Genomic DNA, 15,528 nt, shown 5'->3' on the forward strand with positions numbered 1-15,528 from the left:
GTATGCATGAATCAACGCTAGTAGAATTGTTCATCGGGAATGGGATCAGGATTTAGTGAAAACGGACGACGCATATCCAGGTTGACGGTTATTGAGCCAGCTGCTTGGAATCTGTGGCGGAGAAAGAGGGGACCGGACCGCCTCCAAGGACGGACGGACGACCAGACACCTGGTTACAGATCGAGAAGAGGGAACCCAAAATTAAGTTGCCTCCGTCTTCAGCACCACAGGCTCCGGTTGGAGCCGAAGGGTGCTTAACCTGTAACATTGGCTCGTCCTGCTGTTGCGTTTGAGGTCTGAGATGAGGCATTGGCCAGAGGAAGAGTGTGGGCGTGTTGCAGAGAGAGGGACAGTCCATAGTAGGTCGAGAGAGACAAAGAGAGGGTCATTCTGGGCGTATGAGATGAGATCCAAAGTGGATACCACCGAGGTTCATTACTTGCTGAGACTGAGACGGGGGACCCAGGCTCTTGGCTTGGCTTGGGAAAGCGCCGCGGCCGGGGTCGGGCAGGCTCAGGCTCAGCCCGCAGGGCCCCTCCCTCCCTACTCTTTAGTGGGCATTTCCATGATAAATGAAGCTAGATCAAAGTGCGATAGTGGTCCTTGCGGTTTTCTCTTTTAGAGACAAGACAAGACGGACGGGATGGACCAGCCTGACCAGTTCACCGGAGCGTTGGAGATTGGGTAGAAAATGAACAGTGGACAACAGGTAGTGGATCCGTCCACTGTAAAGGTCGATCACAGACGGGTTCTTGGCTGGATTTCATAACTTTGAAATACTTGTCTAGCGTCTAACGTTACTCTCTGCTTCTGCGTCTGCTTCTGCTTCTGCTTCTGCTCTGCTTCTGGCCTCTGCCACTGGAGACAGAACTTCGTAATCGAGCAAGCCACCAACTTGGTGGTACAGAGCCTAACAGTCTAATCCGTCACACACCAAGTCATCATATGTAACTTCAAGCCTCTCTTGATGCCTTATCGCAACCAAAGACCTCCAAAGCCGGCATATCCATGTCCGTCGGTATGAGGACAGGGGTTCTTATGCAGGCAGTTGTAAAGATCAGCCACTGCTAAGAAGAGAACAGGGGTTCTGCTTGACCAGACATTCCCCCACCAAAGACATGTTGCCAGTAACTCTCCAGAGTCGAGTCGAGGTCAATCAATTACATCAGAAAAGAGAGGATCGTCGGTGAGCAGGTAATCATCACTATCTCTTATATCCAGTCAGTATTCCCATGCACCATGACTCGACAAATCCTTCTGACAGGTGTCGTCGGCGATTAAATAAACTTGCCTCTGACGGCACTTGGGACGTTGGACAAGACGGGAGTTAAACCAAACGGCGGGGATCCAGTAATGTTGCCAATCTGTAAACACCAGCACCAGCACTTCACCAACATGGGCCACAGGGTTCGTGCCGGTCCTGGGCGCTCGTGTCACACCTCGTTTCGTTCACCAACGTCCATTCCTGGCCTAAAGACGTCCGAGCAGAGGCCCGAACAGGTAACGGCGTTCAGATCCGGAGGTACAGATTAACCTTTTTGCAAGTGCTTAGAGGCTCGCGATACGGAGTCGGAGTGAAGCAATTTCCAACTGCAAAAGGCCATAGAACAAGCCATCAACAGGAGCATTCCAAGGGTGGACAACATTGCATTGATTTGAGGAGGAACCATGACGTGTAAATACGTATTTTCTACACTGAAATGGACAGAACGCCAGGACATAAAACCTATCAAGATCTCTGCTCCACCACCCACAGTAAAAACCCTTGTCAAACCCGGCTGATTGTTCACGCCGTTCCTGACTTGGCTCTTTACACGCAGCGCTACACAAGCAGTGACCTGCCCAACCTTTGTTTAATCCTTGTCTCTAAGCCAAAGTCCATAAATCAATCGAGCCTTGCCCACGCTCCTGGCTCCAACTTGAAAGCCACGGAACGGCAGGGGCCCCAACTGAGCTCCCACTATCAAGGCGAGTCCCTGTTGCAATACAGCATCCTGCATGCCGGTTACCGCACCCTTGAACGCCTCCTCAACGCGGACCAAACCCTGCAGCCTCTGTTTATTTCCTGAGTTTTACTACCAATGCACAACTCCCACACCATCTTTGCTACTACTGAAGCGCGATCTCATCTCATGTCGTCTCGTCTCTAATCCTCTCGCCCCTTGAAATATTAAATTTGTTGAAGGTTTGTCCGTAGGGTCTGGTTGTGCAATGAGATTAAGTGTTTGTGGTTGATAGTTGAGAGTGGGCTACGTTAATGCTGATTTGCCGAATTACTCTGAGACCCCAACGTTTCGAACGCGTCCTCCACATCGCTCAGCCAACAACTGGAGAATGAGATTAATCCCAAGCGTTGATCCCTTTGGACTAAGATTTGACAGAAGTCACCCAGCCCAGCCTATCTAAGTTGACACGCAGCAGGGTCTGTGCAACTGACCTGTCTCATTTTCATCCTCAGGGCTGAAGCTGGCTGTTGAGGTGAAGACATCAATGCAGCCCTGCTCCCCTTAGATAAAACCAAGTGATCAACGGCCTCTCAGAGCACGACACCATCTCCCCGGAGTATTTGCATTAAATATGGCTGCTAGCTTTGGGTGCTGATCAGCTGGCGATGCATGCACAGCCCTTTCACCTCCCCTGACGCCAAGTCAGCGGTCTAGGTGATGATAGCTCTGAGGAGTACACAAAACCACATTGTAGCGAACCTCGACAGTATAGGCCAGACTATTGAGCATCCCCTGTTCAGTCGGTATGGTGTGTTCCTTTTGGGCCAGAAGCATGAACGGTTGATGGAAAAATGACGACTGCTCACCAAGGCGCCACTCCAATAACTACGCGTTGACTATGCCCCGGGGTAGCAGAAACATGAGTCTGAAACAGAAGCCAGGCATGAGAAACGAGAATATTCAAAAGTGGTAGTGATTTCTTCGGTTCCTCCATGTAAACATCCATATCCAGGGTATGCTTGCGATCTCGCAAACTATGTTTGTTTCTTCCTATGTCTATTCCCCCCAGCAATGGCAGATAATAACAGGAGTTACTATAGTCCGAAAATCACGGATAAATGCCAGAGCCAGGCTAGCAACGCGTTTTTGAGGCTACCTCTACACGTTATGAGATAGGTAGTGATTGACACCCTTGAATCCTGGATTAGAGTTTAGAATTGGGGCAAGAGGCTGGCTACGGTTGCATTTATCGACCCCACATGCTTGGCTTATCACCAGTCGGCTTGGTTTGCGGACCGAGAGTTCTTCAGGACCAGCACAAATTCATTCTCCGACCCTTCCAGGGTCAACCCAGAAGACGCAATGCGCTGATCATCTGGACTAGACTGTGAGGCTCGCAGTGTCGTACCCGGAAACCCTGCTCCTACTCCGCTTTGCACAACTTGTTCTTCGGCCGAGTTTGTTTCCGAAAGCAACTTGTGCAAAACGTGCATTGAAACAATTCAGTGAGGGGATCCCTGGCCATCTGCAACATGCCCGTGAAGATCACTCGACCGGCATCACCCTGCCAGATTTGCGAGGCATGACCCGGAATGGCAAACCTCACGATGTAACGGTAGCGATGCCTTCGACTCTCGATAGCTGCAGTTGCTTACGGGTACTCCATCTCACCGCTTCCCACAGCCACCTACACCTGTGCTCTCGATCCTGCAGCACCAGAAAGGCGCTCGTGATGTGATGTCCCGAGCTTTGGGAAGATTGGTGCAGACACTCTGCGGGAATTATCAATGCATATGCGCCACGCTAGTTTCGATGATTGAATATGACATTCGCCAAGGATCCCACAGGCTGGAGATTGTTAGTTCACAACAACACATTTTCAGTTGTGCCGAATTGAGAACATGCTCTTAGTTCGAGTATTCAGTGGCGCAATCCATCTTCAGTTGTGTCCGCTGTCATTCCCTCCTGCGGGCTGCGGCTCAGCTATAATGCGGATGTGTTATTATCGTGAGCTAACGGAGGGCGGCCTATTGTGGGCGTTCCGGTACGGCTGGTTTGAGAAATGAGCATATGTCTTTGTTTTAGCCGTTGCATGTCGTTAGGAATTTCTGATAGGTCTGTTCGCTTACGGGTTTATCCTGCTCTGGGTACTGTTCTGGCCAGATCGTTCTGTGGCTTGTTGATATTGGATCACTTTCATCATCATTAGCATACGAAACACTCAACTTCGTAACTAAGCTAACGCAAAGCACTCAGACATGTCTGTGATGACCTCCATTATGCCGATAAGCGCGAGATCCTCGATGCGCTTTGACAGATGTTGAATATATCTACAGTGCATGACGTTTTGAATGTAGTCTGTGAGTTGCTGACACTAGTGCAGGAAGCATGATGCCAACGATGCCATCTGAATAAGCCTCAACTCCAGAAGAAATGAAGCACCTCTCCGGAGACATTTCTTCCGGAGTTTGAGTACATACCTTACTCAACTGTGCCTGTGGCTGCGGCGTATTCAAGGCTGAATGATCTGTGCCAATATAATGACATTCGGGCCAGGTGCGATCGAATGAAGCATGAACGTCCATTGGCAGGAGCTATCGATCCGGTCTATTACCAGAAAGTGACGTTTGAGGCGGCCACATCACGGGTCAGCAGGTGCTCGTTCAAGTTTCATTACAGACGAGGCAAGCAGATTGATCCTCATACAAGTCATCACCAGAAGCAAATGATACCGTCATCACTTTCTGGGCCTCTCTTGGCTCTGAGAGGGCCGCAAAGGCATTGATCTGATAGCCGTACAGCCAGATTCCGTGCGACCGGCATGCACAGACTTAAAGTGCAGTGTTTGTTTTACGTTGATCTTTTTTTAACCACAACTACCGTGCGTTATCGTTACATGTCACCAAGCCCACAGAAATCACATGCAGGGTCAGATCTGAAGCGCTTTTCTGGCTGAGAAGAGCGTTGAGGTGTGTCTAGTCTACGTCAATCTCAGCCCTGCAAACTCCAGGCTCTGGGTCATGAACTGACTTGGGACCAGCTCGAAACAACGGTGGATTTAGCATTGGCTGGCTGCCACGTGCCACATGCCTGTCCACGCCAATCGGAAGGAACCGTCCAGAGGAGCCGGTCAGATCGTCAATGAGCCTGAGCTCTCTTTGCATTGACCTGGATATTTCTATTTCCAAGTGAGTGTTGGAAAGGGACAAGAGGACAACGTACAGCAAACCGCTGGTCTGCCATTGTCCAAGGCCAGGGGCACTGGAATTATCATGAACTCGCATGGCTTGGTAATTTGGCTGCCTAAGCGGCTCGCTCTCCTTGGCGGCCCATTAGGTGAAATTGGCTACTCGAAACTACTCGTATTGGATCTTCATTGTTTGTTTCCCTTTCTTTCTTTTTTTCGCACCCATTCTCAAACTGTCTTGGCGGCCACTCACTGGTTCACCGGTCGAGACGGCAAGAAACAAACACGGCCAATGAGGCACGGGCCAATAGTTCCAAGATTGTCTCTCATCTCCGAGACCAAAACGATGGTATTGTGCACTACCTGCTGGTTCCGGGAACCGCACCTTTAAGCTGTCAGCTGGGGCCAACTGTCCCTGGGCCCTGACCGACACTAATCAGGCACCGTCAAAGATGTTTCAGCAACGATCTCGATCTTGATGTTTATCCGTTACTTGGGCGCGGAACGACCATGGAATTGGTACCGACATGACTCGGGTGCCCCAAGCTATGAAGTTGGTTAGTGGATCAGGATCACAACATTTGGCCCCTTGAGACTGAAGACTTGAATTCCCGAGAACTCATGTCTTCGTTTCACCAAAACAGAAAGCATTTTGCTAGCCTGGTCTCAGCTAATTCATCTCTACGAGCTATGGCAGATTGATCAACATGACCAGGGGGCATAGTGGCTAGATAATGCCTTCAAACGAGTCTTGGATATTGGAAATGAGTTTAGACACGGAACTTCTGCTGCACTCAATTTCTCAACCCAAGTTACAATACTGCACTTTGATTGGCGCCTTTTTACGACTCGTGGAGTCATTCTTGGTTCTCTGAACGTCGAGAGCCAGCCACTCATTCAGTCCTGTGCCTGGAAACCCCACGAAAGGTTATATACAGGGATGCTACACGCTGGAGTGCAATCTCGCTGCTATTTACTTCCAACATGCCCGGCTAACGAAGTAATCCTGGCTATTTTATAGAGTCGCATTGCAGAACAAGAATATTAGCAATGGACAGGCTTATCTAAAGTCTGAATCGTGTCCAGCTTGGCGGGATTTCGAGTGCAATGGCAGGGATTCAGCTGAACCACTAGCAATCCTAGCCGAACTGACAGGTGGGGGCTTACTCTGCGTTTCGGCTCTTAGAACAGGGTCCTGGTTCAGGTGATCTCCAACTTGAAGATCATATCCCCAACTCGAATCAAGTCACGAGTGTAACTTCAGCTCGCAAACTAGGTCCTTTTTAGGCGCTGCCCAACAAGGTTGGGACCCGGTTTTGCACCAGGGGCACAAAACTCTCAAGACTGACAAGGGTGTCAACTTCAACCATGTCGGAAATCTTATGTTTGACTGCCGGTTTGTAACCGTTGTGTGACGATGCGACGTTACAGCCTCATGACTGAATGAATAACAGCAAGGAATTAAGGTCGTATCAATCGTAAAGTTTTCGACAAGCACCCCGGACTATTGTTGATCATGCAAATCTTCGCCACCACGCTCCACTAGCCTCGGATACTGTGTGCGAAATGACGGGACAAATTTCGTCAGATGTAAATTGATCATTGATGAAATACAGTAGCGCGATAGTCGTGCGTAACCGGAGCAAATACTACGCAACAACTGCCTACAACTGCCGTTCTACGATTGACGCGAGTGTACTAAAGGCAGTCTCGGCAGTGCATTACACGATGATCTCTTTTAAGCCCTACCGTTGAAACACCACACGTGGCTCTCAGGACCGGGAATTGAAGGGTCCAATCGGCAACATCGGGACACGGTATCCATATCGTTTCATTTCATGCAGGACCGGACTGACCTTATCGTGGATCTATCAGTACGCTGGTCCATCACAACAGACAGCCCGAGTCATTCAAGCGTTTGATATTACGCTAAGCCGCGGACTTTGGAGCATATTTACACCATTTTGGGTCTGGAATAACGCACGAACATGTCCCTTGAGGTGAACGGCACCAGGATTGCAGCGTGTTTGACACTGGAACAAACCGAGGCACGGAGCGGACCGCAGGATAACTGTCACCACCCGACTCGCTGCCGATGGAGCGACCCTCTTTAGGATATGACAATGAAAAAAGAGGAGCGACGGATGTATCAAGACCCTTGGATGAAATTTATGTGATGCCGCCGGCATCTGCATGGCGCAGGCGTGGGACCAGTTTAAATACCACGGCGACGGCGGTAAATCATCAACCTGCTGGTGCTGATCAACTTCCAAGCAAGCGAATGGGTGCTTGTCAACACTTGTATCGACATTATATCCATATAATGCTTGCAAATAGAGTGTACTTGCCCTGCAGTGGCATGGTATCACATTGAAGGGGAAAGGAAACAGGGGTTGCGTTAATATCCATCATATGCCTCAAACAATACGAAGAGGAGTGAAGGCTTACAAAATTTCCAACCTGCGGCGACCTCGCTCTTAGCGCGGCAACGCACTGTCTGTTCGCTGTCGCCCTAAATGGATCTCTGTTTTGGCGTGACATGGCAGCTGGGTTGCTGCTGATCGTTTGATCCCGATGAGATGAGCAATCGGCCGAGTCGAGCTCACAGACATTTGCCCCTGACACTTGTGGGGAGCGGAAAACATCAAGCAGAGCAGAACCTGAGAACATCCAAGTAGAGCTCACGCCCTCTACCCTTGCAAGCGAAACTTGTGCTAGGTGTGGCGAGTCATGAACTCACACCATTTCTTCAAGTTCATAGTGTTGATATCCCCACTAAAGCTTCGTTTCTTCGACGATGTGTATACTTGTTCGAGATCTAGGGTGGTTTCAGTGGTTCGCAGCTCCTCAGACCGGAACGTCCAGTGTTCCGTTGTCGATCTGCCAAGTGCCTCGAGGTCTTCGACTTCAGAATCGCATGTTTGAAACAAGGACGAACGGAAACAATTGAGTTTGCCAACCGCATCACAGTAGTGTGAACGGTAAACTCAGTTGACGATTGCTTCTGCCGTTCGCTACTGTAGTTGGGTCAAGGCTGACAGATATCCTGCAGGGGACTCAAACATGTACAGATACAGAGAATGATTCAGGTTCAGGATGTCTTTTCCCTGGCACGTTGGCGGGTACTGTACCAGGGAATATTCAGTCACGTCATTAAATTCCTTGTCGAACTACCCTAAAGAACAATTTAATATCATGCCGTGAGTCAATACGCAGCAAGACCCTCATGACCAACCGGCACGGATGAGTTGGCACAGATGTGGACCATAACGGAAAGAAACAGACGCTGTTGCTACAAGGAAGCAATACAGCGGCACAAGGAAAGCAAGTTTTCAACAAGTTCCTCCAGCATAGTCGTCGAGTCCCTTGCAGTGAGGCATCAAATGAGGGGCCTTGGACGGCACAACTCTCATCAGAAATGGGGTATTCATTCAACTACCAATTTGCACGATGATCAATTGATCGAGAATCTTGCGCCAAGGCTCGCCCGACCTGCATTGCTTTTTGCACATTGTTGCCTGAACAGGCCTTGTTACCAAGTGTCATTTCGAATCCCCACACGATATTGATATAAGCAGGGTTGCAGATTTGCAGCCCCAGCCCCAACCCAGCCTCACTCAGTTCAACTTGGTCTGTCGCTTGACTCTTGATAATTGACTGGGCTTCGAACCTGGCAGAACGGAGTATGCCCACAGTCTTTCAACGACATGACTCGATAAAAACAATTGCGTGCCGTTCCACGAGTCCACAGTTACTGCACCTGACCATTCACTATTGTTCTTCTGACGGGCTCACTCCTTGTTCCCGCCGAAATGTGACATATGACAGAAAGCTAGCTGTCTAGGGACCCCCGGATCTCAGCAACATATCACAAAACGTCACCCCGACATGGGTGGCTTAATACGAGAATCTCAGAACCTACAGTACGTGAACAGAAACAATGGCGACAGGGGAAAAGGCAACGTCTATCTTGTCTGGTTCAATGGATTAACACTTATTGGGGGTTTAGGCGCCTTTTCCCGCCCTTTACCACACGCCCGCCATACTCTCGAGGTTGCAGCAATCCCCCCTCAACGTGCATAAAATCCTGGACGCGGATCTTCTCAGTTGGAGAAGTCCATACTCTGCGTTACATCGAAGAGGGGACTAAGCGGCTCGGGGTCAGCCCTTGCCATGGTAGCTATACCGGTGCCTACAATGATGCCCTGTTCTATCTGCTCTACGACGTCGCCTTCGCCTCGCCATCTTTCCATCCCCTGAATAATAGTCGGTATATGGTCAACCATACTGGTGCCTGCATGCCTCTATATTGACTATATTGACCGTAATATTATCCTCTGCGAACTAGGGATTTCCTTGTCTATCAGGTCTCCTAGGTTCATACCCAGATTCCTATGCGGAACCGCAATATAAAATTCGCTAAAACAAATTGCTGGAGCTGCTTTCGTCCTGACTAGGAAATGGAAACGAATCGGTGAGCTCTCCCTTGGTTCCTCGTGATCCCTTATCCTTCTTGCGCTTCCCAAGGGTGTTGATCAGGTGTGAGGGACTTGTGTCTTCTCAACTGACCGCGTGGTTACCTGAACCAAGCATGAGTTGTCGATTATGATATTCCACCACGAATCCTTCTGGGTCACATCGCGAGCTCTCTAGCTCCTATATTCAGCTGCCAATTGACCAGCTAAACCCACTAAAGGACGATCATGCCGCAATCTCACCGTTTGACAGCTTGACTTGTCACCAACAACGCGCAACTTTCCCGGTTTCCTGTCAACCCTGTTTTTCTTTTTCCTTGAAACTATCGGTAGTTGAGGGGGCGGACGCAACCAATCTAACGGGCTGTTTGAAGATCAACGGCATATCCAGTTCGAACTTGTTCGCTTAATTTGGACCAAAGCCTCCAGCTCAAGACATCGATCTATCGAATTTCGATGTAATAAATCTTGGAAACGGTGAGATAGGCTGGCACTTTTGATAACTCTTTAGACTGAGACATGCTCTAAACCTTACTACAGGTTCTAGTGTCGAGTAAGTCGTCAAGTCACCTTCCTTTCTACCCTTGCTGGCCCAGAACTCCAGCAGAGCCCTTGGCGTATCTCGACGTTTAGTTGGTCCAAGTTGAAATAACAGGCTACTACTGATTGAGTAAGTAAGTCGAAGATGCCTGTACTCTGTCACTCTCACCCTGTTCTGCAATGCACCATGATCAGCCATCACACGCTATTCGGATGAGAGCGAACCCTACAGTGTGCCAGGATCAGGCAGATCTCGAGACATGTCTTCTGCGTGTCGAATACCGCCGGCTCCGAAGCAATACTTCACTGGATAACGTTTGTCGTTCACGTAACGGTTACGGGCTTGAGGAAGGGCATGAAACAAAACTATACCAAACGAGAATGCCGCTTCCCATTCCGGGCACGACATACATATTGCACAGGAGTCCATCTCCTCTCTCATGCATGAGAATCCAGCACGAACAGGAACATGCGTGAATGACTACCTAGGCCGTGGCCTAGAACAGCCGGTTGACTATTTCCGCCTCATCTTCGTCCTCGTTCTTCTCCCTGCCTGAGAACAAAACATGGGCCCTGGTACAGGAACCTTGAAGATCAGCACGGCAGCTATGTAGAGTTTGCACCCTAACCACTGTAACCTTCTCCAAACCATGCGGCGTGGCTGTAGATCTGATTTCCGCGGCGCGAGATAGGATGGAATACGTGATAGCAGCGATAGGCAGGCTTATGAGACATGGCTTTATGTCAGTAACTGCAGACTCGTACGATTTGCAGTTTGGCTGCACCCACGAGTCCTTCTTATCTGAAGAGAAGCGAAGTGATGGGCTGGGGGTGTTTGAGCTGTTGTGATCACAATACCACCCACACTGCATAGGCGGCAGTTACACATTGATTACTCTTTTACGTCAAAACTTGGTCAATACCTGTTAACCAAACATGCCTCTTGTTCATGGACGAATGGTAGGCGTCAAATGTCATCTCGAAATGATGATAGGGGTATTACTCGTGGCCATAGTGTCATAGAGATGCCATTTGCGAGCTCACTCCCGAAAAGGGTTGAGCGAATCTATCTGTCTTTCTGTGGGAGCCAACTGTTGAAGGCCGTGTTCGTCTCACTTCTTTCTATCTATCCATCTAGCAGCGCTTACTCTCGGTTCTGTTGTCCTCAAGGGCCGCCACCATTGATCGTCAACTCGTCCAACTTCTCCTTGAGCTCGTGATCCGGCTTGAGGGTACCATTTGTTCCATTCTCGCCGTTGACGGGCTCAGTGGGCGTTTCCCCGCTTGTCAACCCCTTTCTGATGGCAAGGACACTGTCGACGATGACTGCATCGATGCCTTGCTTGACTTGACGCTGCAATGACGGTTAGCAAAATCGACATACATCTTTCTGTGTGTGCTTAGACTTACCCGAACCATCTCAGGATCGTTATTTAGTGTGCCGTAGCTGAAGCAGACGATTCCGTTCTCTTTGACGATCTTGATGAGGCGAGGGCTGTTGACGAAAGGCTCTGCGGCAGCAACAATACCCAACAGGTTCCAGCGTCTCGCGAATCGAATGGCCTCCTGTAAGGATGATGCGCGTATATCACAGACTTCACAGCAGCCTGCGTCTGTCAAGAAAAGGATGGGGATGGAAGGCTGCTTATAACTTAGACAAAGGCAGATGTCGGGGTTGAAAGAGCTGAAGATGATGTGACGTTCTCCAGCAAGGTCGTAGACCTTGGAGAGTACTGTGTCGCAGAATGAGTTGAGCTCTACTGCATATGTGTCCATCTCATGCTCTTCACTCTCGTGAAGCATAGGGTACTTCATCTCGATATTGAAGCCAGTTTCTTGAGGAAGTTCTCGGAAGAGCTCCTCAAGAGTGGCGAAAGGAGCTTGAATAAAGTTTCCTCTCGTGTTGCCCTTGAAGCCCTTATCCTTGAAGTCCTTTGTGTGTTTCATGCGTTCATCCAACTCATCAGGTCCACTACCAGCGAACCCCATAGATTGCGAGCGTTTTGGTGTTAGGCTGTTGCTACGAGCCCGGAAATCACCTGGCTCGCCCGTGGGTGCAGGCTTCTTTCTTGATTGTTGCTTGGAATCTCGATTCTTGTCGGGGTTGATGTGCAAGAATTGCTCCAGTGTCAAGGTATGGACTGGTGCATCAATACCTGTCTCACTGACGAGGAAGTCGTGATAGATGACCGGAACATGGTCCTTGGTCAGTTGAACATCAAACTCGACATATTGAGCTCCAAGATTAGCCGCAGCAATGAAGGACGGCAGAGTATTCTCTCCCAGCTGGAGAGACCTGTTACTTGTCAAGTTCTTGCCGAGTCCGCGGTGACCAATCACCATGGTTGACTCCAGCTTCTTCCAGTACGTCTGTCTCGATGTGATTTCCATATTGGGGTGGTGGAAAGGGGTGATGACCAAGAAGTTGAAGTTGACGGTTCCAATGACATCGAAGCTGCTTGACATGATGGGAACACAAACATCTCCCTGCAGGTTCATGCGGCTAGATCCCAGTGTTTGTCTGACAGAAGACAAGAGCGCCACGGCGCGCCCAACCTTGTGCTTGTCGTTGCCCGAGTAAGTCGGGACGATATCGAAAAGGAGCTTCACCTTGCCCGCATCTGTTGTCGTGAAAACGACAGGTTCAGTGGCAATGCTGTCATGCACCGGGAGATCGATGATGGTGGGCTCACCACTGGCACCAGTAGCAGATACAACGATCGATAGAGCGGTGTCAAGTTGTGTGTTATGAGCTTCGGTAAGTGGAACACGATCCAAACTGACCGGTTCAATGTTCTTTCGCATGTCCATCGATCCCAGACTGACAAGTACAAGGCTCTCATTGGTCAAGTATCGATGACCGAAGCTCTTGATAGCAGCATCAGGAGCACGCGAGCCATTGTTGATTCCGTTACCATTCGAGCGACGTTCGCCGATAGATGACATGTCCGAGGGAGTTGGCTGCAATGTGTCGACAGGTCGGGTTGGGGGCGATTCGATCTCAACATCGTTGGTCTCGAGCAGTCGCGCAATGTCCATATGACCTCTCAGCGCAGCATGCTCTCTCGCCGTCCAGCCTGATGAATCAAGGCGGGTGATGTCCGCTCCAGCTTCTACCAGAAGTTCTGCAACGTTGTACTTGCCATCCACAGCGGCAACATGAAGAGGAGTCCATGAGTAGGTGCTCTCTGTAGCTTCGAGATCCGCCTTTTGATCCGCAGTTCCTTTCAGGATAATCCGAGCACACTCTTCATGCCCGAATCTAGCTGCGACGTGAAGGGCAGTCTCGTCTGTCTTGTCCCTCCAGTTAATATCAACGCCGGCATCAATCAGAAGCTGTACGATAACACTGTAGTTGGACTTGGTAGCGATGGCTAGCACAGCACCCGATTTGGAGATAGACTTTCGAATTTCGGCTTTGTACGGGCTGCTTCCCTCCCAATTCTCGCCCTGCAGCAGAGCTTGAGTGGTCAATGGATGGCCCCCAACAACGCTGAGATGGAGGGGTGCATAACCATCGTTATCCTGCCACTCAGGTGTATCAATTCCATCCTTGACGTGGAATTGGTCCCATTGCTGCATCTTGGACATAATGATTTGACACACGACCACAATGCCAAACTGAGCTGCGTAATGGAGCGGCATGCGCCCGAAGGAGTCACGGCTCTTGAGCGCAACCCTCTGCTCTGGGCGCAGTTGCTCAAGCAAAAAGATAAATAGTTGGACAGCCTCGTCATCCTTGGTCAAAAGTAGAGACTCCTTCTGGTTCAGTGACTTGGGCGCCTTAGATGTTGCCAGACCAGGCTCGAGGTGCTTGTTACTGAATTGTGACCCTGCAGGGACGGGTCGAGATTTTGAGTCCTGCTCTCCTTCGGGAACAGATTTTGTCCGGCCAATGTGAATCACCAGACGATGAATACAGTTACGAGCGTTGATATCATCTGGCTCGTCCAGACTTTTGAGGTTGCTTAGCAGAAACGCCAGGCATGTTTTCGAACGCGAGGAAATAGATCGCTGTAAGAGACCCAGCATTAGCGGCTGGGCGCCTTCTTCGATGACATTGCTCGTTTTGAGGCCAGCCTCGAGGGCAGGAACATCGTCGTTGCGTACAGCCTGGTCAAGAGCATCGAGCTGAGCTTGAGGTAGGCTCAGCATACCCTTAGCTGAAGCACGACCCAGGGAGCGAGTCGAGTGCTCAGACATTGTATCATCGAAAGTCTGGGCTTCCGACAGCACAGACATCCACTTGTTAATCTCATCAAGAAGTCTTGTTGTGTTTGCTTGTTTGGCGAAGGGCTTAACCTTGACCTTGGTATCAATATAAGGACCCTGTGTGACAAGGTCCGGAACCTTCTTGTCGAGCTTCTTTGTGATCTTGACGAAGCCCTTGTGGTTAATCTCACCAAACCATTGCAAATTTCTGAACTGGCTTCTCAGCTCAAGCAGAGCTCCCATAACTTCCTCCACTTCATCCTGATCCAGGGTAGCGACTACATCGACGGTTCGTCCATATCGGTTCTGGAGGAGGTTCAGACGGCGACAAAATTCTGCGTATTTCTTGTTGTAGAAAAAGTCGACATCTTCGAGGTTTCGATCAAGCGCGAAAAAGAATTCTGCATCGAGGGTTAGGGGAGAGGCTCAGTGTGCGACACCAAGAGTCGTCAAAGCCGCCCACCTGCAGGATCCACCTTTTCTCCATTCCTTGCTTTCTCTGCTGCTGCTTTTACAAGCTTCTTGAGGCCCTTGTAGTTGATATACGAGCCCGCCCACTCGGGGACCTGGTTGCGCGGTAGGCTAGAGAGAGCAGTGAGTCGGTTGTGTTAAGAAAAGCGCATATTGCATGAGTACTCACTTTCTTCCGAATTTCATGCTGCGTAGATCGCTAATCGGAGTAACAAAGAAGATAAGAAAAATCGATCGGGAAGTAACGCGACCGTAGCGCGGAAAGGTTGTGTTGGTGTAGAAGAGCTTGCTTTCACAGCACACCGCGTTTCGACAATTTATAGTTGTCCAACACAGGAAGCTTCTTGTCGCCAGGCGCAATCACAGAAACCGTGTCAACAACCAAGCTTATAACCGTTTTTTTTCTTTTCCCTTTTGTCTTTCCCGGTCAAATGCAACACAAATGCTTATCCTCGCAGGCCAGTGACGTCAAAGTAAGTTGCGCGCGGTGCACAATCAAGAGTAACCAGTGACTTGACCAAGAGGTGACAGAGCAAGTGACGTATAACTCATGGGAACCTCTTCGAGACACCAAGAGGGTATGACAAAGATGTAGAAAAAGAGGAAGAAGGAAAAAGAGAGGAATGACGAAGCTACTGGAGATATGCGATGGAGAAATGACTGGGACTGACTGGGACTGACTGGGACTGACTGGATC

The 15,528-nt window shown here is 49.7% G+C and overlaps 2 protein-coding genes across 6 annotated transcripts; one reads left to right on the forward strand and one right to left on the reverse strand.

Moving 5' to 3' along the window:
* Nucleotides 1-3,264: 3,264 nt before the first annotated feature.
* On the forward strand, nt 3,265-15,464 carry FOIG_00330 (uncharacterized protein). Of its 3 annotated transcripts, XM_031196419.1 has the most exons (6): nt 3,265-4,915; nt 4,987-6,950; nt 7,009-10,085; nt 10,149-11,513; nt 11,573-12,906; nt 12,984-15,464. In XM_031196419.1, the coding sequence occupies exon 3, from the start codon at nt 8,391-8,393 to the stop codon at nt 8,700-8,702; it is 312 nt and encodes a 103-aa protein (XP_031072186.1). In that variant the 5' UTR covers nt 3,265-4,915; nt 4,987-6,950; nt 7,009-8,390; the 3' UTR covers nt 8,703-10,085; nt 10,149-11,513; nt 11,573-12,906; nt 12,984-15,464. The 3 variants fall into 3 exon arrangements, with proteins under 3 accessions (XP_031072186.1, XP_031072185.1, XP_031072184.1); XM_031196418.1 differs by having other exon boundaries at nt 7,009-11,513; XM_031196417.1 differs by having other exon boundaries at nt 4,987-10,085; nt 10,149-12,906.
* On the reverse strand, nt 11,016-15,505 carry FOIG_00331 (uncharacterized protein). Of its 3 annotated transcripts, XM_031196420.1 has the most exons (4): nt 15,001-15,505; nt 14,824-14,942; nt 11,559-14,761; nt 11,087-11,502 (listed from the first exon to the last, which is right to left on the reverse strand). In XM_031196420.1, the coding sequence occupies exons 1-4, from the start codon at nt 15,015-15,017 to the stop codon at nt 11,314-11,316; spliced, it is 3,528 nt and encodes a 1,175-aa protein (XP_031072187.1). In that variant the 5' UTR covers nt 15,018-15,505; the 3' UTR covers nt 11,087-11,313. The 3 variants fall into 3 exon arrangements, with proteins under 3 accessions (XP_031072189.1, XP_031072187.1, XP_031072188.1); XM_031196421.1 differs by having other exon boundaries at nt 11,559-14,942; XM_031196422.1 differs by having other exon boundaries at nt 11,016-14,942; nt 15,001-15,416.
* Nucleotides 15,506-15,528: the final 23 nt, after the last annotated feature.

Source organism: Fusarium odoratissimum (genome assembly GCF_000260195.1).
Source record: "Fusarium odoratissimum NRRL 54006 unplaced genomic scaffold supercont1.1, whole genome shotgun sequence".
Taxonomy (NCBI): domain Eukaryota; kingdom Fungi; phylum Ascomycota; class Sordariomycetes; order Hypocreales; family Nectriaceae; genus Fusarium; species Fusarium odoratissimum.

Bases quoted from the DNA above. Each gene is read 5' to 3' on its own strand.
- FOIG_00330 (XM_031196417.1), top strand. From the start codon at position 8,391: ATGTGGACCATAACGGAAAGAAACAGACGCTGTTGCTACAAGGAAGCA.
- FOIG_00331 (XM_031196420.1), bottom strand. The intron at 14,762-14,823 runs GTGGGCGGCTTT...CCCTCGATGCAG, and splicing joins AGAAAAGGTGGATCCTGCAG to AATTCTTTTTCGCGCTTGAT. The intron at 11,503-11,558 runs GTAAGTCTAAGC...CCGTCATTGCAG, and splicing joins ACGATCCTGAGATGGTTCGG to CGTCAAGTCAAGCAAGGCAT.